The sequence below is a fragment of the Sus scrofa genome, chromosome 13 (assembly GCF_000003025.6).
Source record: "Sus scrofa isolate TJ Tabasco breed Duroc chromosome 13, Sscrofa11.1, whole genome shotgun sequence".
In the NCBI taxonomy this organism is placed as follows: domain Eukaryota; kingdom Metazoa; phylum Chordata; class Mammalia; order Artiodactyla; family Suidae; genus Sus; species Sus scrofa.
In genome coordinates, this window is record NC_010455.5 from 31627230 (window position 1) to 31649575 (window position 22346).

Genomic DNA, 22346 nt, shown 5'->3' on the forward strand with positions numbered 1-22346 from the left:
GGCCCCTCCCATTGGCGCGTGCGCCACTTGGGCGCTATGGCTGCAGCTGCGGCGGCCGCAGGCCCGCGGCGGGAGGACTCGAGTCCGCAGTGGACGCCACCCCCGCGCGAGCCGGTCGGAGCAGCGGCCGGGCTGGGCGACTGCGAGGATGCACCGGTCCGGCCGCTGGGTAAGCCCCGCGGCATCTGCTCGCGCGCCTACTTTCTGGTGCTGATGGTGTTCGTGCATCTGTACCTGGGCAACGTGCTAGCGCTGCTGCTCTTCGTACACTACAGCAACGGTGACGAGAGCAGCGACCCTGGGCCCCAGCGCCGCACCCAGAGCCCCGGACCTGCGCCAACCTTGGCTCCCCTCACCCGGCTCGAGGGCATCAAGGTGAGGCTTCTTGCCGCCGCCGCGCGCTACAGGCCCTGCACCGCCTAGCCCGTGACGGCTGGCGCTGTGCCCGGGGCTCTATACTGCACCTGCGCCACTCGGGTCGTGCTGCGCGCACCCCTTTACTCGCTGGCCCACCCCCGGGCTCCAGGCCGGGGCGCCTTTTCCCTCCTTCGGCCCTTGCGGCCTGGCTCCCCAGCTTTCCGCTGTGCCGCTTTCCCTTAGGTGGGTCATGAGCGCAAGGTCCAGCTGGTTGCCGACAGGGATCACTTCATCCGAACCCTCAGCCTCAAGCCGCTGCTCTTCGGTAAGTCCCCTTGGGCGCCCCTGGGAAGGTCCAGAGCCTTCGATTCGGTAGCTGCCTTGAGGCTCATTTGAGCACGTGACTTATGTTTTGAAAATGGCTGCTTCAAAGTAGCCCTTTTTTTTCCACTCAGGTTGCCCACTTCCTGCCCCTGTTACCTCCACAATAGAGTGACAGGGTGACCTTTCCACACTCCCCTCTGTGACTCCAACTCTCTGATCCTTCCATCACAGGGCTGGGCATTGTGAGGGAGAACTAGTGTCTAAACATTTCATTGAAACTGCCTTTGGATACTCGCTGCCATGGTTAATTCTGTCACATTTTAGATTAGGGGGAGGGGCAGAGAGACTGCTAACCAGGTCCTAGCTGATTGCCTGGCCTCTGAAGGGAAGTCCTCCCAAAGTGGGCCCTGTGGTCTGATAAGAAATAGGCTATTCAAGTGTGGATAAGCTGGTGCCTGCAAACCCGCCCCACAAGGGCACCAGCCTTTGCTGCCATCACTCCAGGATTCCTCTTAGGATGGATTTTCATGTTCAGCCATTACAGTAGGTCACCTTCCAGGGTGACCTCATTTGGAACCAGATTCATAGCTCACATTTTCTGAGCTCTTGTTATATGCTAGCCTGCATGTGATCACTTCATTTAAATCTCACAACTCCTCTACGAGGTGAGTGTAGATCCCGCTGTCAGGCTAGTTGGTGAGAAAGTGAGGCACAGAGAGCTGAGGTTGCTTGGCCAGCCTCACACAGCTAGTTCAGGGCAAAGCTAGGATTTGAACGAGGCAGCCTTTCTCCAGAGCCTGCACTTGAAAGCCAGTGTGCTAGCTGTGAAGCCTCTTAAGGCCTTCAAAGAGCACCAGTGTCAACAAAATGGAGGTCCCCAGACCCATGACCTTGCTTGGGGCAGGTTACCCAGTCCAGTCCTGGGTACCCAGCCTCAGTGACACATCTGCCGTCCTGAAGTGTTCCTGGCTGCTGGGGGATGGAGTGGTTAAGGGGCTTTCAGGAGGGGACTGGAAACCAGAGCAGAGCATCTCAGCACATGCTGTTACCCCTAGGATGGAGGGCCCTGGTTAGGAATAATGCCTAGACCTGTGAGAATGATTTCACATGTATGCTATTTGAGGGGAAATAGGTTATGGTGTCAGTCCAGTTGTTGGAAGGGCTCTAAAATATTTATTATTGTTATTATTATTTTTTTAATTAAAAGAAAATTTTTGCTTTTTAGGGCCGCACCCACGGCATATGGAGGTTCCCAGGCTAGGGGTCTAATCGGAGCTACAACTGCTGGCCTGCACCACAACCACAGCAACGCCAGATCCAAGCCGCATCTTTACCTACACCACAGCTCACGGCAACACCAGATTCTTAACCTGCTGAGTAAGGCCAGGAATCGAACCCACAACCTCATGGTTCCTAGTTGGATTTGTTTCTGCTGTGCCACATCGGGAGCTCCTTATTGTTGTTATTATTATCATTGTTGCATAATATTGAAGCCTGTGAAGCACTAGTTTAGGTGCTGGGAACACAACATTGGACGAAATAGGAAAACAAAACCAAAACACCTGAAGCTGACATTCAAATGAGGAGAGAGATAATAAATAAGTGAATACATGAGGTGTGTCATATGATGCTAAGTGATCACGGACAAGTAAGGCAGAATTTCACCTGGGGTTGATAATGTGAACAGGGTGGCCAGGGTAGGCCTTCCTGAGAAAGATATTTGAGCAAAGACCCACAGGAGCTGTAGGATCAACCCAGGTGGCTGTCAAGGAACAGGTGATCCAGGCAAAGGGAGCAATTCTCCCCATTACCACATTGCTGTGAACAGGTACACTGAAGTGGGTGTGCTTTCTCTCATCAGCCTTTTTGGGACCTGTATACTTAATTCAGTCATATGTTAAGTGAACTATGAGACTGTAACTCCTAACCCTAACCCCCTAACAAGCAGCTTGTTGCATCAAAGTCCTACAAAGCAGAGAATGAGAAACCCAGATGCTAAGTCACCAAGAGTACATTACAGGAAGCAGAAGAGACAAAAGGTAAACTGATTCTGGTTAAGCCCTCAAATGTGGCTCTGTTTCTGCAGACAAGTTACAAAGGGCCCGATTAGAATTGGACAGTTGCAGCAAGAGGCTCCTTGTGGCCCTCATTTCCTCAAAAACTCTTACATTACCTTTGAGTCTGTTGGTGAAAAATGTGCCACGTTTTACCCAGAAAGTCTTGGGGCTTGCTGCTTGTTGAAATGGGGTGAGGCAAATGAAGAGATCAGTGATTATAAGTAGTCCAGTTGTGGAGTTCGTCTCGTGGCTCAGCAGTAGCAAACCCGACTAGTATCTGTGAGAACACGGGTTTGATCCCTGGCCTTGCTCAGTGGGTTGAGGATCTGGCATTGCCGTCAGATGTGGTGTGGGTCACAGATGTGGCTTGGGTCCTGCATTGCTGTGGCTGTAGCATTGGCTGGCAGCTGTAGCTCTGATTAGACTCCTAGCCTGGGAACCTCCATATTGTCACAGGTGTGGCCCTTAACACCCACCCCTCAGAAAAAAGTCCAGTTGTGAGACAGGCCAACCGCAGAGGGGAGGGATCCAAGAAGGAGCAGTTTCTAAACATAGTGTCGGATGATCCAAAGGAGGAAGCCTTACCCCAAGAAGGAGCATTGTTTGTCTGTCTTCTCTGCCTGCCTGTCCATCCACCTAGTGCCGCCCTAAAGTGGCAGGCAGGGCCAGAGGAGAATGCGCCTACTGTAGGTTCTGCCACCTCTGCCATATTGTGACTGCTGCCTACTCCCTACAGAATGCCAGGGCTCAAGGGATAGGTGTTCAGGGTTTAATAAGCTGGGGCAGTGGGACTGGGTTTTACACCAGAGCGCCTCCATCTCTGTGGAAGGGAACCTCACCACTTCACAGTGAAATACCCAGGTAACCTCCAGCCTTTCCCTTTGGGGAACATTTCCTTTTTCCCACCTTTGCTCCTAGAGACCTTTTGCAATGGGACCTGGGCCACAAGAGGCCCCACTCTATGAGTTTCTCGCAGATACCTGCTTGATTGTGGTAGGCATTTACCAAGGGTTTGGACCATCAGAAGTCGGTTGCAGGAGTTCCCGTCATGGCGCAGTGGTGAACGAATCCGACTAGGAACCATGAGGTTGCGGGTTCGGTCCCTGCCCTTGCTCAGTGGGTTAACGATCCGGCGTTGCCGTGAGCTGTGGTGTAGGTTGCAGACGTGGCTCGGATCCCGCGTTGCTGTGGCTCTGGCGTAGGCCGGTGGCTACAGCTCCGATTGGACCCCTAGCCTGGGAATCTCCATATGCCGCGGGAGTGGCCTAAGAAATAGCAAAAAGACAAAAAAAAAAAAAAAAAAAGTCGGTTGCAGATTTCATCCCATTCAGTTCAGAATGGAGGTGTTCCAGTTCTGAGACACTGTCATCTCTTTGGGGATGCTGCTTTCTCTCATGTGGCTCGCTTCTCCCTCCACCTCGTTCCACCCCACATTCATTTTGTATTTAAGTAGCAGATCAGATCTTATCACTCCCTTTCTTAAAAGCTTCTCAGATTTCCCATTTCACGTCTTAAGTTTCATTTGGCACCACACGGCCCTCTTACCTCTCAGACCTCATTTCCTCTCACCTGCTACTCATTCTCTGTTGATTCTCAGATACGAGGCTCATTGCTACCTTGGCACCTCTGTATGTGCAGTTCCCTCCACCAGCAGTCTCAGGCTTGGCTCTTCCCATGGGAGGGTGCCATCACCCCCATCAGGCCTCTGCTCAGACCTCCCCTCTTTAGAGACCTCTCTTGACCTCAGACTGGTCTCAGGAGGTTCCCAGGCACTCTGTGGTGTCAGCCTGCTTGCCTTTCTTCTCAGCGCTTGGCATCATTGGAAACTCTTCTGTACTTATTTGTCAGTTGCACCTCTGCCCTTAAAGGTGAGCTGCGTGTGTGGGAGGTCTGATTTGATTTGGCTGTGTGTCCAGCAGCTGGAGGTTTTTACTGGGTAGCAGCCAGTCTAGCACCTGTCTGCTCAGAGAGGCCTCCATCACCACCCTGGGCAGGAGCCCCTGATTCAGTATCCTCTTCAAGAGCAGCAGGGGGCACCTATAGTGAGCCAGCAAGAGCTTTAGTTTACTTTCTCAAATATTTAAAGTAAATGAGTAATTTGGGGTTTTTTCCTTTTTAAAAAAACATTTGTTTTAATTAAAAAAAAATTTTTTTTTGGCCACCTCTCGGCATTTGGAGTTCCTGGGCCAGGAGTCAGCCACAGTTGTGACCTAAGCAGCAGCTGTGGCAACACTGGATCCCAGTGCTCCCAAGAGGCTGCTGATCCCGTTGTGCCACAGTGGGAACTCCTTTTACAATTAAAAAAAAAAATTTTTTTTTTTCTTTTTTGGCTACCCTGCGGCATATGGAATTCCCAGGCCAGGGTTCAGATCTGAGTGGCTCAGGCCACAGCTGTGGCAGTGCCAGATCCTTTAACCCACTGAGCTGGCCTGGGGATCGAACCTGTGTCCCAGTGCTCCAGAGACGCCGCCAATCCCATTTGCTCACAGTGGGAACTCATTTTTAAATTTTTTTTAAATTTAAAAATTTTTTATTTAAGATAAATAAGTAATTGACACCAGTACACAAAATTTATTTTAAAACAATGACTGCTTTGTCATAGGATTTCCAAATGCATTTTTTCAGCTTTAAAAAACAATTTAGCAGCTACATAAAACCACGTGCTCTCTTGGCAAACACTGGAAGCCCAGAAATAGGGAAAGAATTTGTGTGTGCATGTTAGTTCAGGTTTGTAAGCAGTTTAATGCAATTTTTTGCATGCACCCGCCCCCTGCTGTTCCACTGGGCTCAACTTGGCAGAACTTTGGATTCAGTAAAGATCAGAAAGATATAACTGAGTTTGTCTGGGCCTTGACAAGCAGCATCATGCCTGGGTAAGCACAGCCTGAGGCTTTGTGCCTTGCCTGAAGCTCAGCCTGGGGTGCCAGGGCTTGTGGGCAGTAAGTAGCATGGCATCAGCCAGGCTGGCATCCCAGGTCTGGGAAGAACAGAAAGGTGATGTCTGCCCACCAAATATGGCTGCCTTTTTCCAGACAGCACTACTGGTTCAGGAAGGGGCCCCTGACTCTGACCACAGAAGTGAACTTCCATCCTGCTTGTGCCAATCCTGGGTAAGCCTTGAAACTTCTCTGGACTCTGGTCTGCAAATATCCATGGAAGGCAGCAGAAAGAGGGTTTTATGTATATCTAGGGGAGCACGTGGTTTGCTTGGGCACTGCAGAGGCTGTGGCTATTAATGCTGTATCGCAGGCTCCCCCACCTGCTTTACATTCTATTCCGGGCACTGGTGATGGTGCCACCTTCGCACAGCCAGGTGCAGATTTCGGTGGCCTCTGCTCCAAGCATAGGCCGTGGTTAGCAGCAGAGGTGACCCTGCACCTCCCCACTTAGCACGTACGTCCCAGCATGCCTTCCACGCAAGAGGTTGTGCACGCACGTGGCATCCAGCTGCAGCCACCGTCGCAGAGTAGGCGCTAGCTCCCCAGGGGGCAGTGGACCCACCTTCAGCACCTCTAGCCGTGAGTCCAGGTTGCAGTCTGAGGGTCCTGAGGATGATCCGTTGAGCCGGGAGAGCCTTACCTTCACTGCTGAATTGGATCAGAGGGGCACTTTGATGAACCTGGCCCCTCTGAGTGTCCCCCTCCTCCCCTCCACCTGGTGAATCAAACCCTCCTGTCATGCTCTGCTCCTGCAGTCAGGGTCCTGGAGAAGGCCTGGACTCCTGAATGTTGTTTTAGCAATGTCCCATGCTTATTAAAGGAATTTATTTTGTAGTTTTAACCAGGCATAACATTTGGGTATCCCCTCTTTTTTTCTCTCTTAGCACCAACCCAAGAGCAGGAATGAAGACACTTGTAAGGGGGTATAAGGGGCCTGTCTAGTGGCTCACCAAAATCGCTAGCACAGAGCGTGTCCAGGACCTCCTTTGATGAGCGGGTGTCCTGCAACTCACAGTCCCTGCAACTGGCACGCGGCACTGTGGAGTGGGGGTGGGGGGGAATGTGTGCTGAGTGAGCCTCCCGCTGGGCCCCAGGTTGGGGAGGGGAGCCATCAGAAGGATCCCTCCCACTTCCCCCCTTGCCCTTTACCCTTTTTGAGACAGATGGCCACTGTGTCGATTCCTTTTCTTTCCCACCAGAGAGACCCATTTACCTGATCCCCCACAGGAGTGATTCGAATGGGTTGGGCTCAGCCCATGGGGCCGAGCAAGGGCTCGACCAGCTTAGAAACCCTGCAGAGACTCACGCAGGCAGCTTGAGTGGGAGCCGTTGGAGATGGCAGCCATGCAGAGGCTGTGGCCGGCAGGGAAGCGTCCACAGTGCAGGATGGCTGGCCAGGGGTATCCATAGCAGGCCATGATGGGCGCACAGCTGGCCCGCACAGCCTTGCACAGACTGCGGCATGGGTAGATGACCCTGCAGGGCAGGGAAAGGGTTGGGGATGGTGGGTGCTCAGGACCAGGGTTCCTGGACTCCATGCTGGGGGCTTCTGGTGCTCCTAGCTTGAGGACTGGCCAGTGACTCCATGGTTGCTGGGCAACAACACTCTGGTCACCTAGCAGCAGCCCTGCAGCTGGGCCTCTAGCTTGCTTGCTGGAATCTTAGCCCTGTGCCCGCCATCTTCCCTCCTAGCGCTTCTGACTTATATCCCCACATCCACTGCTCCTCTGGCCCAGGCTGCTTTCTAGCTTTCCAGTTCTCCTCCCCTTCCAGCTCTGATAGATGGCTAGTGCCTGGAAGAGGGATGTGGGAGGAGCCCTGCACTCTGGGCCTTCACTCCCCATCTAGGAGGGAGAAAGCAGGGCCTTCTTGTCCTGAAAGCCCTGCAAGACTTGGCAGTTTCTAGCCAGGGCTGAGGTTGGCAAAGAGCAAGAGGGCCCATGATCCTCATGTTCTGAAAGAGCCCATTCTTGCTGCTATAGGCATGGCTTCCCTGAGGCTCTAGGAAGGGCCCTGGCTCTGCAAAGAAGAAACTGAAGTTGTTCATGGGGTGGGTTAGGCTGGGAAAGAGGAATCAGCCTTGCTGGACTCAAGAGAAAAGGCCACCTGATGGGCTGTGGCTCCATCTCTTGCCAGGACCCCTTGGGCAGAGTTTCACACCTTACTGGAGAGGGGTTCTTGGCCCGCTGCCCTATAGCAGCCTGCTCACCTGCCCTCCCTCAACATTTAAGAGCCTTGTTGCTTTGGAGTTCCTGTTGTGGCGCAGTGGTTAACAAATCTGACTAGGAGCCATGAGGTTGCAGGTTTGATCCCTGGCCTTGCTTGGCAGGTTAAGGATCCGGTGTGGCCATGAGCTGTGGTGTAGGTCGCAGACGCAGCTCAGATCCCAAGTTGCTGTGGCTCTGGTGTAGGTCGGTGGCTACAGTTCCGATTAGACCCCTAGCCTGGGAACTTCCATATGCCATGAGAGTGCCCCTAGAAAAGACAAAAAGACAAAAAAAAAAAAAAAAAAAAGCCTTGTTGCTTTATGGATCCAGACCAGGCTGCTCACCATTGATTGTCCCCTGCCTAGGTCTCCGCTGTCCCAGACATCTGCTCCTCTCTGCCAGCATCACCCTGACAAAACAATTCTTCACCTTCCTGTTAGCCCCCAGCACTGATAGGTACACAGCAATGATTAGTGAAGAGCTGCCAGAGCAAGCCCGTGCTGAAGAGAGGCCCCCACCCTCACCTGGGAGCCCCTGCCCTACCTGTCGAGGCACACAGGGGCAAAGAGGGAGCAGAGGAAGAGGCACGCATCAGGGTGACACTCCCTGGCCAGCAGGGGCAACCAGCTGGCTGACTGCTGGATAGCCTCGGCCATTGTGTCGTGGTCCAGCAAGTTGGGTAGCCGCATCTCTGTGTAGCCAATGTCGTGGCACAACGCCATAGCTTGGGGAATGGGCATGCACCGTGTGGGGCCCCAGGGAGCCCCCGCTGTGCCATCACCCCACAGCACCACCAGTGCCACCAGCAGCCACAGCCCTCGATCCATCACTTGCTTTCTCTGCCATGGTCTCAGTGGACTGAGGTTGGGGGCTTTATAGAGCTATACCCACACCCCAGAGGCCAGTGTTTGCCCAGCTCCCAGGGGCTTGGACCCACCTGGTTAGGCCCCTGTGTGCTGGCCTGGGCTGTTTGCATTTGATTATTAGCACACAGCAGGAGCCTATAGAGGTCGGTGGCATCTTCTGTGGGCCTGTGAATTACCGGCACCTAATAAACTGAAGAAACCTGGGCCTGTGTTTTCTTTTCTTTTTCTAGTTTACTTTTCTTGTTTGTTTGTTTATTTTTTAAACCATCAGGAGGTAACTGTTGATTAGCATTTTGGTCTAACCCATTGTCCAGCACTGCTGCCCCTAAGTGGATCGCTCACACCCTTTCTGGGTTTGCCGGGTTGCGGGGTGAGGGGGATCAAGCAGGCCAAGGGTGGGGCTTTTGTCCTGTCCTCAGTGTCATCACATCTGGGTCACCTACTCATGGAAGCCGAATGTGGTTGTGAGCATGTGTTCTGGAGCACAGTCCTTTGCAGCCCTGGCCAAGTTGCCGATGTCTCTGTGCTTAGGGCTCCTCAGAGACAGGAAGGGTGAATTGCTCGCACCTGGCTTTCTCAGAAAAGTGTGTGCTCTCAGCATCAAAGAGAGAGGCCCCATGTTCCAAATGCTGGCCAGCCTTTTCAGGACAACTCGACCTTGGGGAGCAGATGTAAAGGGGTATGTGAAGTCCTCCTGACTTGGTGACAAGCCAGCAGGGGACAAGGATTAGCCCAGTACTCTGCAGAGAGGAAGGTACTGGGTGCCTCAGTGTCCTGGCTCAGTCCTTGGCCTCACCCACCTCCTCTTCTGGCAGAAGTCCCTGGCTTCCTGAGTGATGAGGAGTGTCGGCTCATCATCCACCTGGCACAGATGAAGGGGTTACAGCGCAGCCAGATCCTGCCCACCGAAGAGTACGAGGAAGCAATGGGCACAATGCAGATCAGCCAGTTGGACCTCTTCCAGCTGCTGGACCAGAACCATGATGGTCACCTGCAGCTCCGTGAGGTTGGGATCCCAGGGCCTGGAGTAGGCACCGGGGTGGGGGAGTACCCAGAATTGTCTTTCTGGTGGCTAGGTCACTTGTGCTGCTCAGCCCTGGCCCCAAGAGTCAGTTGCCATCTCAGATCAATTTGGGCATGCCCAGGCCCAGGGTCCTCCTTCCCTCCCTGGAGAGCCTCTTGTTGCCCTGGAAACCCCAGAGAATGGCAGGAGAGTCCACCTGGGGGTATTGGCATTTATTGCCACAGTTCCCAGGTGGTGTGCTCTCTGTGGTCTGGATTCCTGGTTGCCATTGCCAGGAGCCCCACGGAACTCATGCTGGGTAGGATGGCAGCTCTGAGGGGCCAGAAGTCTGCATCTCTCTCTGCAGGCCCCTCATGCTCAGGCTTCTGTGGGGTCCCTTGCCTACACAAAGTGCCTTACTGAGCCCATTCTCCCTAAGGAGGCCATTAGCCGACCAGGCCTTCCCATGGTGCCTGTTCCCTCTTCGCCCACAGGCCTTGGCCCCCCACCCCCACCCCCCAGCAACCTCACCTGGTGTATCTGGGCGGGACATAGGCCTGTCCTTCACTCTGCCTCCAACAAGCCAACAGTGTTCCCCATAGAAGCCAGAGTCCCAGTGGGGCTGGGAGTGGTCATGGCCCTCAGGTGTCGGCTGACTTCCTGGCCTCCTTCCCACATGCCTCTGTAACTCTCTGCCTGCCCTCACTTCAGCTTAGGGGCCTAAGGCTCTGTCCTGTGTCCTCACCCATGTGCTGTCACCTGAACCCTTAGCCCTACAGAAAGAACTAGGCAGCTCTCTGGGCTCTGATAACTCCATCACTGGGCCACCCCCACTGAGGCACCATCTTGTGCTTTAGGTCCTGGCCCAGACTCGCCTGGGAAATGGACGGTGGATGACTCCAGAGAACATTCAGGAGATGTACTCTGCGATCAAGGCTGACCCTGATGGTGATGGTGAGCTCATACCTCGCCACAAACCTGTCCTCGTGAGCCTCCTGCCCACCAGCCAGGCAGCCTCTCTGCCCAGCTTGTAGAGTAGCCAGAGATGAGAAGGTGAGGATCCAGCCTTGCCTTCACGGCTGGGAGGTGAGCAGGAGCTAGACCTTGCCATTTGGCTTGGTAACAGTCTAGAGGACAGTTTTTGGAGACCCTTTTGACTTCATCAGACAGCCTCTGGAGCATAGGAGGTATGGTTGCTGGCTGACAGAGGGCAGATTGGTAGAGCGGAAGCAAAGGGACAGTGAGGTCAGTTTCGCATCTGCCTCTCCCCAGTCTGGCCCAGCAGTCAGCCTCCTTGCTCTAACCAAGGTGTCCCCTTGCCTTCCTCTCACCCACTCAGAGTCATGCTAACTGCTGGGGGTGGGTGTGGGTAGGGATGTTGTGTAAGCACCCTCCCCTTTGGTAATAACCCTCAGAAAGTCTCTGAAGTGTAGTCACCACCCTCACGTCCAAGTGTGGACCAGTTGAGGAAATGGGACTTGGAAGAACAGCCTTGTGGCAGAGTGAAGAATCTGCCAGGACCTGTGGCTGGAGGGTTATCATGCTGCTACTGCCTCTGTGTACAGAGCTAGTGACAGACTCTCAGCCCTTGAGCCCCCCCCACCCTCAGAGGAAAATAGGCCAAAGCATGAAAGTGCCTCATTTGGGTCAGCCAGGATAACATGGAGCAAAGACATCAGCTACTCTTCCAGAACCCCAAAAGGGTAGAGCCCAGCTTTTTGGGTTGGGCAGGAAAAGGGAGAGTGTTCTCATTTGGGGGGGTGCCCTGGCTCTTTCTGCTCGGGTGGACTGGTTATCCAGCAGGCAGGTGTATTCCACTCAGGATAAGACTTTAGGTCACGAGGGAACTCCTGGGGACCAGTCCCACTACAGTGTGGATGGCCCTGGACAAAAGCAGCACTGAATGCTCTCTTTCTTCACCTGCTACAGGACTGGAGGGTGGCCACCACACTCTACAGAGCCAAGCTGGAGGGCCAGGGACAGTCCTTGGCCTAGGGTCCTGGCCACATGGCTTAAGCTTCCTTTGGAGAGACCCCGCTGTGGTCAATCTAAAAGGGGTTGGGCTTCATCCTTTTGGGGGCCAAATCAGGGCTTAAACTGAGGAAATAAACCTTTTGGGTCTTCCTGTAGGGCCTGATGTGACAGAAGCCAACTTCATCTGACCCAAGTCCAGGTTGGGGTGCACATGGCCCCCGAGTGCCTAAGGCCAGGGGAAGGTAGGAAGGTGTATCCCCCTAGTGTGGCCTCCCCCCACGGGCTTGGTGGGCATTGATGGTGGTTGCCCTGTGCAGGAGTGCTGAGCCTGCAGGAGTTCTCCGACATGGACCTTCGGGACTTTCACAAGTACATGAGGAGCCACAAAGCAGAGTCCAGTGAGCTGGTGCGTAACAGCTACCACACGTGGCTGTACCAGGGTGAAGGTGCCCATCACGTCATGCGTGCCATCCGCCAGAGGTGAGCACCTGAGGCTGTCCTCTCTGGTGCAGGGGGAGAGGACCACCAGGGCCCTTGAAGACCTTGGCTATTAACCAATTCAGGATTAAGTTCCAGTTGTTAGACTAGGATTGGGACCCATTAGGAGACAGATGATTAACAAAGGCCAGTTAACCCTAACTGTGGGCAAACAATATACATTTGGGATAAGAAAAAGGCTGAATGTTTGTCTTCTGCTAATTAGAGAAATGACCTCTTATCTCTGTCCACAGGACCCCCTGCCCCTGAGCAGCCAGGGGTTTTAGATAACCACCTCCTTCCTGGAGGGAATGTCTCTCCCTTGCCCAACTTAGTGGAAGTCTCCTCTTTCCCACCCAGTGGATGTTTCTGGCATCCAGGAAAAAGGGCTCATCATGAGTAACCCTTTCCTGTTCCTACAGGGCCAGTCTGGGGTGGCTTAAGGGGCTTCCAGGGGAAATAGGAAGGGGGAGAGCTTTTGGCAGGGACCACCCTGCCAGCTCCTTCAGGTGCCACCTGGCATGGGGCTGCCAGGCTGATGTCTGCTGCCCACCAGGGTGCTGCGCCTCACCCGCCTGTCACCTGAGATCGTGGAGCTCAGCGAGCCGCTGCAGGTCGTGCGGTATGGCGAGGGAGGCCACTACCATGCCCATGTGGACAGCGGGCCTGTGTACCCAGAGACCATCTGCTCCCATACCAAGCTGGTAGCCAACGAGTCTGTACCCTTTGAGACCTCCTGCCGGCAAGTACCTCCCACCTGGACACTGCCTTCAGTTCCCAGTCAGGCACCCCCATGACACAAGCACAGCCCTGCCCTGTGGGTGTGCCCCTTAGTATGTGGCTGGCAAAGTGCTGGGCCATCTTTGTCAAAGATACCCGCACTTCTCCCCCAAGTTGTTTACCAGCTGGCCCAAAAGGGTGGCTATCTTGTCTTGGTGGCTAGACTGAGGTACCCACAGACACTCAAACTCGCCCCTAGAGCTTTCAGGCAAGGGGCAAGTCTGGACCCCTGATTATTTCTGCCCCCTTCTGTGGTTGTTAATCCTGCCTCCACTGCTAGAGACCTCAGCTTCTCCCTTAAGTTGTGTCCCCCTTCCCTGTCAAGGTGTGGTGGCAGATCTTTCATCTTCATGTGGCTGCTCTGGCTTAGCCCCTGCCAGTTGCAGCCAGCCTTCCCCCTGCATGATCTTGCTGCTCCTGCTAGCCTGCCTTTCCCAGCTGACCCTTGGTCAAGACCATGTAATTTAGCTAACTGCACCTGAGATTTTGGCCACAAAAAACATTGTGACACCCAGAAGGAGACTTGTGGGAAGAATGGCCTAGGGACGTGTTGCTACTGACCTCCCTTGTTATCACGAAACCCAGCCTGCCCCTCTGGCCCTTGGGAACCTGGGCAGCTTATCCTGCCCACAGGTAAGCCTCTGGGAGTGTCCACAGATGGGGACCTGCTCAACAGCCCCCCTGCCTTACAGCTACATGACAGTGCTGTTTTATTTGAACAACGTCACCGGTGGGGGCGAGACTGTCTTCCCTGTAGCAGACAACAGAACCTATGATGAAATGGTAAGGGCCAACCCGGCTGTTACTCTGGTGGGATGGCAGGGCCTTGGGCAAATGTAGTGTATACCTCCCCCTTCAGACTTGGGATGAGGCCTAAACTGTCCCTTGAGCACTGGTGTCCCTCTGGCCACCTTTGGCTGCCTGGCCTTAGGCTCCTGGCCATACAGTAGGGATGGCTTGTAAACCCCATCACTCTGCTGCCCACAGAGTCTGATTCAGGATGACATTGACCTCCGTGACACTCGGAGGCACTGTGACAAGGGGAACCTGCGTGTCAAGCCCCGTCAGGGCACAGCAGTCTTCTGGTACAACTACCTGCCTGATGGGCAAGGTGAGGAACTTTGGCCAGGCTAGGGCTGCCTTGCGAGAAGCTTCCCTTTACTCAGCCCTGAATGCCACCCTGGGGAGCTGTTTCTGCCTGTCCTTCAAGTGGCTTTCTGCCCTTCGTCCCTCCCAAAGGCCATCCTCAGTGACTTCACCAGCCAGCACCTGTGCAGCCTCCTGGGTTATCTGGAGCCCTGTGATTCCCTGATGCCACATAGCTTTCCCGCTCATTGGGGCTGGGGACTTGTGCCCCTCAGTAACCCAGACTGGGAAGGTCTGTGGACAGGCCTGGCAGCTGGTTTCAGAGGGCTAGAGGTCTTGATAAGGCATTCACTGGAGAGAGATGCTGAGCCCCCAAGGAGGCCTTGGGGCCGTATGTTTGCCACTGAAGGTGTGCGCAGCTGGGCCTACCCTTGCCATGCACTTAGGCTACATGAGGCCAAACTCAGGCCAGCCCACAAGCTCAAGTCAGTCCAGCCTGGAGTCCCTACCGTCCCCTCGCTTGCTCACATCCTCCTCTCCTAGGTTGGGTGGGCGATGTGGACGACTACTCGCTGCACGGGGGCTGCCTGGTCACACGCGGAACTAAATGGATTGCCAACAACTGGATCAACGTGGACCCCAGCCGGGCGCGGCAGGCGCTCTTCCAGCAGGAGATGGCGCGCCTGGCCCGCGAAGGTGGCGCCGACTCGCAGCCGGAGTGGGCCCTGGACAGGGCCTACCGCAACGCGCGTGTGGAGCTCTGAGGGGAGTGTCCACCCTGAGGTCGGGGCCCTGCCGTCCCTCTGTCTAGCCGCAGGTCAAAGGCCTGGCCATTGTCTTGCCCCATCCCTGCCTCCAGCCACGATTAGGACATAGCTCCTATATCAATGTTATTTATTGTGTACAGACCTATGCTGCCCCGACAAATAAAACTACACGGTTTGGAGCTGCAGGGCGGAGAAGCTCCGGGGCGGGAGCGAGACCGGGCGAGGCGGAGCGCTGCGGAATCACGTGAGGGGGCGGGCACGAGCGGCCCCACCAATCCCAGCCTGACGGCGGGGGCGGGGGGCGGCCGTCATTGGACCTCTGCGGCGGGCGCCCTTGCCTCAGCTACCTGTTGCTAAGGCCGCTGTAGAGCTGCTGCGGGGCCGCGCGGGAAGGCTCCTCTCGCGGTATCTCTGCTCCTTTCTTGGCCGTGGCAGTTGCAGCCGCTCGTGGGTAGACATGGACGCTCACGAAGACTACGTTTGGCCGCGAGCAACCTCGGAGCTCATACTCCTCCCGGTCACGGGTCTGGAGTGCGTGGGGGAGCGGCTTTTGGCGGGTGAGCTTGATTTTGTGGCGCGCGCTAGCGAAGAAACCGAACATTTGCCTGGGGAGGGGCTTTAAGAACAAAGGGATGCTCGGAGGAGGAGGAAGAGGGGGGCGGGGGGCAGGTGGCGGGCGGGAGCCTAGGAGATGGCAGAGCTCCGGAGCGGCTGTAGTAGCCTAGGAAACAAAGGCTCCTAAGGCCTTTCATAAACTAGGTGACGCGGAGAGGGGAGCTGGGCTGCAGAAAGATGCGCGGGAGCGCGGTCGGCTGGGGCGGGGCAAGGGGAAGGAGAGACACCTGTGGCCGCGTCGCTGAGTTGGGCGGGGGCCTGGCCTCACTAGAGGGCCGCAGCGGGGAGGTCGGCGACAAGCCCCCCGTCCCCCATGTTGGTTTGGGTCCAGGACGCTTGTGGCCCGGTGGGGAAGCGGGGATGGAAGGAGCAGTAGGTGAGGCTCTTCCCTGGAAAATGAGGATGAAGAGCGTCTGATCGGGTCGTGGGGAGACCAGGGATGAGACCTTTTTAGGTTGGCCAGTGCTTGGAGAGGCGTAGGCTGAGGCCTCTTCCAAGATAGTTGGGGTCCAGCAATCCTGATATACGACTCCCCGACTCCCCTCCGAGGAGGGTCGGCTGGGGACGTAGACGCCTGGGAGCTGAGGTGGCAGAGTCCTGGGGAGCACTGAGGCCTGACTGAAAGCCATTAGTGACCAATGATGGTGATCTGAGTTTTATCAACTGAAAAAAAGTGCACAACCTAAAAGAATTATGTTTTATCTGGTAGCCAAAACTAAGAACTTAAGCCCAGAACACAGCTTCTTAGGTAACTCTGAAAGGCTGCTCTGAAGAGGCAAGGGGAAGGGGGGGAGGAGGAAGCCAGAATATATAGAAGTGTTTGCAACAAAAGGTCTGCTAGTTGGAACAACAAAAGATTATTGTTACTCAAAGAAAACCAGACATCTCAAGTTAATGAATTTAGTGTTTTGTTGTTGTGGTTTTTTTTTTTTTTTTTTGTCTTTTTTTGTCTTTTTCCCATTTTCTCTGGCTGCTCCCGCGGCATATAGAGGTTCCCAGGCTAGGGGTCGAATGGGACCTGTAGCCGCCCGCCTACGCCAGAGCCACAGCAACGCGAGATCCGAGCTGCGTCTGCAACCTACACCACAGCTCAGGGCAACGCTGGATCCTTAACCCAACTGAGCAAGGCCAGGGATCTAACCTGCAACCTCATGGTTCCTGGTCGGATTCGTTAACCACTGAGCCATGATGGGAACTCCGAATTTAGTGTTTTTTTAATGTATGGGAAGATGCAGAGTCTGGGCTCATTGAAATCATACTTTAGATATGCACCTCAGCTCTGGGGCTAGGACCCAGTGTTTTTCCCATCCTGAGTCTCTTAAGGATGCACCAATGGGGGTGGCTTCAGCATTCTCTGCAGGGCTCGCAGTCCGGGTAACTGTGCTGTGGTGGCCTGATGGCTGCAGTATCCTTTGTTTACTGATATGGCCTGCAGTTTTTCTTTTTTGGCGGCCTTGTGACGTATGGATTTCCCGGGCCAGGGATCAGATCAGAGCCCAGCTGCAGCAATCCCAGATTCTTTAATTTGCCTTGCTGCCCCGGGCACCACCAATTCCATTGTACCACAGTGGGAACTCTGGGCAGGCAATATTTTTCATTCACAGTTCGATAAGGGTCTTGAGGCAGGACAATGGCTGTCAAGCCTTGAATGCGCTGCCAGTCCTAAGAGGGATGGCTGTGTGTGGGTGGGGATGGATGGAGGGATGGCCCAGTTTTGATCTGGTGTGGGGGCTCTGGGAGCCCAGGGTTCCTACCATGAACTAAACTCATAAGGCTCCTGAAGGAGAGGATAGCTAGGCAGAAACCTGAACAACCACACGACGAGTAAACTAGGAGAAAGGGTGAGTTCCTGTCAGAGGGTGAGCGTGCCAAAGGCCTCGAGACTGAGAGAATCTGTCCCTTTGTGGGGAACGGGGAATGCTTGTGAGCCTTCAGCAGGGGTGGAGGTCTAGAAGAGACTGAGCAGAGGCCAGAACATTTTAGGCCTAGACCTGACTTTATCTCTAATGGAATAAAACCCATTGGTGAAGCCCCACTGAAAGGTTTTAAGCAGGGGAATGGCTTGGGAAATGCAGGTTAGAAAGATTTCAAAGTGAATTCCCCTGCTCCCGTGACTTCAAAAGTGACTTTATATTGACATTTCTCAGATCCCACCCATGTGTACCTATAATCTGAATTCCCAGCCCTGTTTGTTTGCGAGTGTCAGGCTCAAGTGCAACAGGTACCTACAAATTGAAGTATTCCTTCTGGGCATTCCAGCACGCAGGTGCCAGCCATTCAGGTGCCCAAGACCAAGAATCTACCTCACTCCCCAAGCCAGTCTCATTTTTTGGCACTTCATACAAGTGGCATCTTTTGGTTTGCCTTTTCTGCCATCATTCGAGGCCATGCAACTCTGTCTCCCTGATCCTCTTAGTAGCATTCTCTCTAGCCCATCCTTGAGCCCTTCATTTCTTCTAGCCATACTGCCCAAAGCTCTTGCTCACCTCAGGGACATCAAAGTTGCTATTTCCTCTGCTAAGAAAGTTCTCCTCCCTTCTGCCTGCTCTTCCTCTGGCCAACTGCTGCTGATCCTTAATTCCTCACTTTAAATGTTAGGTAGTCAAGTTGGCTTCCCCTGAACTCACCCAGTCTGCTTAGATTAGACCAGGGTTTCTCAGTCTAAGTATTACTGATGTTGGATCAGATCATTTTTTGTGTGAGGGGCTGTCTATTCATTGTAGGAGGTTTAGCAGTATCCCTAGCCTCCATGCCTAGATGCCCAGGAGCACACACATCTCTCAGTTTGGACAACCAAAAGTATTTTCAGACATTACCAGATGTCTTCTGGGGTGAAAATTGCCTCCATGTTGGAAACCACTGAAGTAGACTTTCCCATTTCATTTTCTTAACGTGCTCTATATAGTACTTTCCTGAAACTTACCAAGGTTATAATGATGTCGTTCACTTGTGTGGTATCGTTTAATGTCTGCCTAATCCACAGCAGCAGGGTCTTGTTCACTGCTTCAGCATATAGTTCATTACCTGGTTTGTCATCAATGCTCATGTATTGAATATTGAGATTGAGATTGGAGGCTGGGAATAGCATGGGGGATTGATATTGTCATTTCAGGTTAAGAGGTGTTGTCCTGGACCAAAGTCAACTATAGTGGGTTGGATTGCAAAGTCTTTGGTGTTTTTTTGTTTGTTTGTTTCGTTTTATTTTTAGGGCTGCACTTGCAGCATATGGAGGTTCCCAGGCTAGCGGTCAAATCAGAGCTACAGCTGCCGGCCTACCCCACAGCCACAGCAACTCGGCATCTGAGCCACATCTTCGTTCTACACAGCTCACTGCAGTGCTGGATCCTTAACCCACTGAGTGAGGCCAGGGATCGAAGCCACATCCTCATGGATTCTAGTTGGGTTCGTTAACCACTGAGCCACGAAGGGAACTCTGGATTGCAAATTCTTTAGAAAATGAAATCTACAGATCTTTAGAAAATGAAGTCTACAGATCTGCAGAACTTGGATACAGATGTGGCAAGTTAAGAGGAATGGGCTTTCTAGTTTGTGGGGGGCAGGGTGGGCAGAGGATGGTAATGGTCATTGGGATGAGCAGCATGGAGCAAACTAGATGAGTCAGCAGCATGGGACGTGCCTGCAGGGCAGCCAAAAGGCAGTTGGGGGTCACAGCTGAGGGTCTGCTGTCAAAGCGTGAGCTGCCCTCTCCCCATTTTAAAAATAAATTTATTTTTTTTATTATGTCTCTCTCTATTGATAGTGAACATGCTCACATCTTCTGAGATACAGAGAAGCTCCTGGAAATCAGGAGTCTTTCTGCTGTGGCCTCAAAGTAGAAAGCTTGACTTGTGGGACTATCTCTTCCCTGGAGGAGGAAGGGAGTAGAAAGAATGTCTGTAGAGGTAAACGAGGCCAAGGATTTGGGGGACAAAACTGAGAGGATTCCTGTCTGAAGCATGGGAAGTTAAATGGGATGAGGAGGAGACTAAGTTTGAGGAATTCATGTTTGAACTGAATGTCATGGGTGACTGATGAGGGGATCAGAAAGTCAGGACTGGGAGTTCCCTGGTGGCTCAGTGGCTCTGGTTCCATCCCTGACCTGGACACTTCCACATACTGTAGGCAAGGCCAAAAGGAAAAAAAAAAAAAAAAAAAATTAAGTCAGGACTGAAAGTACAGCTGAAGCTGAGACCAGGATTTTCCAAGGTTCAAGTCTGCAGTTTGAGCATACTTGCAGTAACCTAATAGGTTCATAAGCTACATACTGAGAATTTTCCCTACTCCCTGTTTCTTCATGGCTCATCAGAGTTAGGCGAGGGGTTCTTATGTGGCTTTTTGCCTTTGTCTAGGTGAGGGGCCAGATGTCCTCGTGTACACCTTGGATTTTGGCGGACATCTGCGGATGATGAAACGAGTGCAGAACCTGCTTGGCCACTATCTTATCCATGGGTTCCGGGTGCGACCAGAACCCAACGGAGACCTTGACTCGGAGGCCATGGTGGCAGTGTTTGGGAGCAAGGGACTCCGAATTGTGAAAATTAGCTGGGGACAGGGCCGCTTCCGGGAGCTCTGGCGCTCTGGCTTGTGGAACTTGTCTGACTGGATCTGGGATGCACGTTGGCTCGAGGGGAACATGGCCTTGGCCCTGGGCCACAACTCAGTAGTGCTGTACGACCCTGTGGTAGGGTGCATCCTGCAGGACGTGCCCTGCACAGACAGGTGCACCCTCTCCTCAGCCTGTCTGATTGGAGACACCTGGAAGGAGCTGACCATAGTGGCGGGTGCCGTTTCCAACCAGCTCCTGGTCTGGTACCCAGCAGCCGCTCTGATAGACAACAAGCCTGTAGCCCCCGACCGACGGGTCAGTGGGCATGTGGGTGTCATCTTCAGCATGTCATACCTGGAAAGCAAGGGCTTGTTGGCCACGGCTTCAGAAGACCGAAGTGTTCGCATCTGGAAGGTGGGTGACCTGCGGGTGCCTGGGGGTCGAGTGCAGAATATTGGGCACTGCTTTGGGCACAGTGCCCGTGTTTGGCAGGTCAAGCTCCTGGAGAATTACCTTATCAGCGCAGGGGAAGACTGTGTCTGCTTGGTATGGAGCCATGAAGGCGAAATCCTCCAGGCCTTTCGGGGCCACCAGGGCCGTGGGATCCGGGCCATAGCTGCCCATGAGAGGCAGGCCTGGGTGATCACTGGGGGTGATGATTCAGGCATTCGGCTCTGGCACCTGGTAGGGCGTGGGCACCCGGGTTCGGGGGTCTCAGCTCTTTGCTTCAAGTCCCATAGCAGGCCAGGTGCCCTCAAGGCTGTGACACTGGCTGGCTCGTGGCGAGTACTGGCAGTGACTGATACAGGGGCCCTGTACCTGTATGACCTCGAGGTCAAGTGCTGGGAACAGCTGCTGGAGGACAAGCGCTTCCAGTCCTACTGCCTTCTGGAGGCAGCTCCTGGTCCTGAGGGCTTTGGACTGTGTGCTATGGCCAACGGGGAGGGTCGTGTCAAGGTTGTCCCCATCAACACTCCAACTGCAGCTGTGGATCTGACCCTATTCCAAGGGAAGGTGCACAGCCTGAGCTGGGCCCTCCGTGGCTATGAGGAGCTCCTGTTGCTGGCATCAGGCCCTGGTGGTGTAGTGGCTTGCCTAGAGATCTCTGCTGCGCCCTCTGGCAAGGCCATCTTTGTCAAGGAACGTTGCCGGTACCTGCTACCTCCGAGCAAGCAGAGATGGCACACATGCAGTGCGTTCCTACCCCCAGGCGACTTCCTGGTGTGTGGTGATCGTCGGGGCTCTGTGTTGCTGTTCCCCTCCCGACCAGATCTGCTCAAGGATCTCGGGGTTGGAGGCAAGGCTGGAGTTGGTGCTGGAGCACTTGGAGCAGGTGGTAACAATGAGGGTGGTGAGAACGCCTTGGCTGAGTGGGGCCCTGTGTCCTCCCTCCCTTCTCTGCATGGGAAGCAGGGTGTGACCTCAGTCACCTGCCATGGTGGCTACGTGTACACAACAGGGCGTGATGGTGCCTACTACCAGCTCTTTGTGCGAGGTGGCCAACTCCAGCCTGTCCTAAGGCAGAAGTCCTGTCGAGGCATGAACTGGGTGGCTGGGCTCCGTATGGTGACTGATGGGAGCATGGTCATCCTGGGTTTCCACGCCAATGAGTTTGTGGTGTGGAGCCCCCGGTCTCATGAGAAGCTGCATATCATCAACTGTGGTGGAGGGCATCGCTCCTGGGCCTTCTCTGATACCGAGTCTGCTATGGCCTTCGCCTACCTCAAGGATGGGGATGTCATGCTGTACCGAGCTTTGGGTGGCTGCACCCGGCCACATGTGATTCTCCGGGAGAGCCTGCATGGCCGTGAGATCACTTGTGTAAAGCGTGTGGGTACCATCACCCTGGGGCCTGAATTCGGGGTGCCCAGCTTCATTCAGCCTGATTATCTAGAGCCTGGAAGTGAGGGGCCTGGCCTAATTGACATCGTGATCACGTGCAGTGAAGACACTACCGTCTGTGTCCTGGCACTCCCCACAGCCACAGGCTCAGCCCATGCGCTTACAGCTGTTTGTAACCATATCTCCTCGGTACGTGCAGTGGCTGTCTGGGGCACTGGCACCCCAGGTGGCCCACAGGATCCTCAGCCTGGCCTGACTGCCCATGTGGTGTCTGCGGGGGGCCGGGCTGAGATGCACTGCTTCACCCTCATGGTCACCCCAGACCCCAGCACCCCAAGTCACCTTGCCTGTCATGTCATGCACCTTTCATCCCACCGGCTGGATGAGTATTGGGACCGGCAGCGAAATCGGCACCGGATGATCAAGGTGGATCCAGAGACAAGGTGATGTGCACTGCAGGACAGGAGCATGGGGGTGGGGCATGTGGGGCACGCCCTGTGTGACTG

At 54.2% G+C, this 22346-nt stretch overlaps 2 protein-coding genes across 2 annotated transcripts in view; both read left to right on the plus strand.

The window, feature by feature from the left end:
- P4HTM (prolyl 4-hydroxylase, transmembrane) lies at window positions 1-15022 on the plus strand. The gene is made up of 9 exons (XM_003132198.4): window positions 1-375; window positions 601-682; window positions 9566-9756; window positions 10611-10707; window positions 12045-12207; window positions 12761-12946; window positions 13677-13767; window positions 13972-14095; window positions 14614-15022. The coding sequence occupies exons 1-9, from the start codon at window positions 37-39 to the stop codon at window positions 14832-14834; spliced, it is 1494 nt and encodes a 497-aa protein (XP_003132246.1). The 5' UTR covers window positions 1-36; the 3' UTR covers window positions 14835-15022.
- WDR6 (WD repeat domain 6) overlaps window positions 14978-22346 on the plus strand; it is a 9161-nt gene continuing 1792 nt past the window's right edge. The window contains exons 1-2 of the mRNA XM_021070645.1: window positions 14978-15394; window positions 19802-22283. Coding sequence (XP_020926304.1) covers window positions 15295-15394; window positions 19802-22283 — 2582 coding nt within the window. The 5' untranslated portion in view covers window positions 14978-15294. The remainder of the gene's footprint in view (window positions 15395-19801; window positions 22284-22346) is intronic.

What these genes read in the sequence shown, in the direction of transcription:
- P4HTM (XM_003132198.4), top strand. Translation starts at nt 37, where the DNA reads ATGGCTGCAGCTGCGGCGGCCGCAGGCCCGCGGCGGGAGGACTCGAGT. An exon ending in GGCTGACCCTGATGGTGATG is followed by an intron (nt 10,708 to 12,044) that starts GTGAGCTCATAC and finishes TGCCCTGTGCAG; the next exon opens with GAGTGCTGAGCCTGCAGGAG. An exon ending in CTACCTGCCTGATGGGCAAG is followed by an intron (nt 14,096 to 14,613) that starts GTGAGGAACTTT and finishes CTCCTCTCCTAG; the next exon opens with GTTGGGTGGGCGATGTGGAC.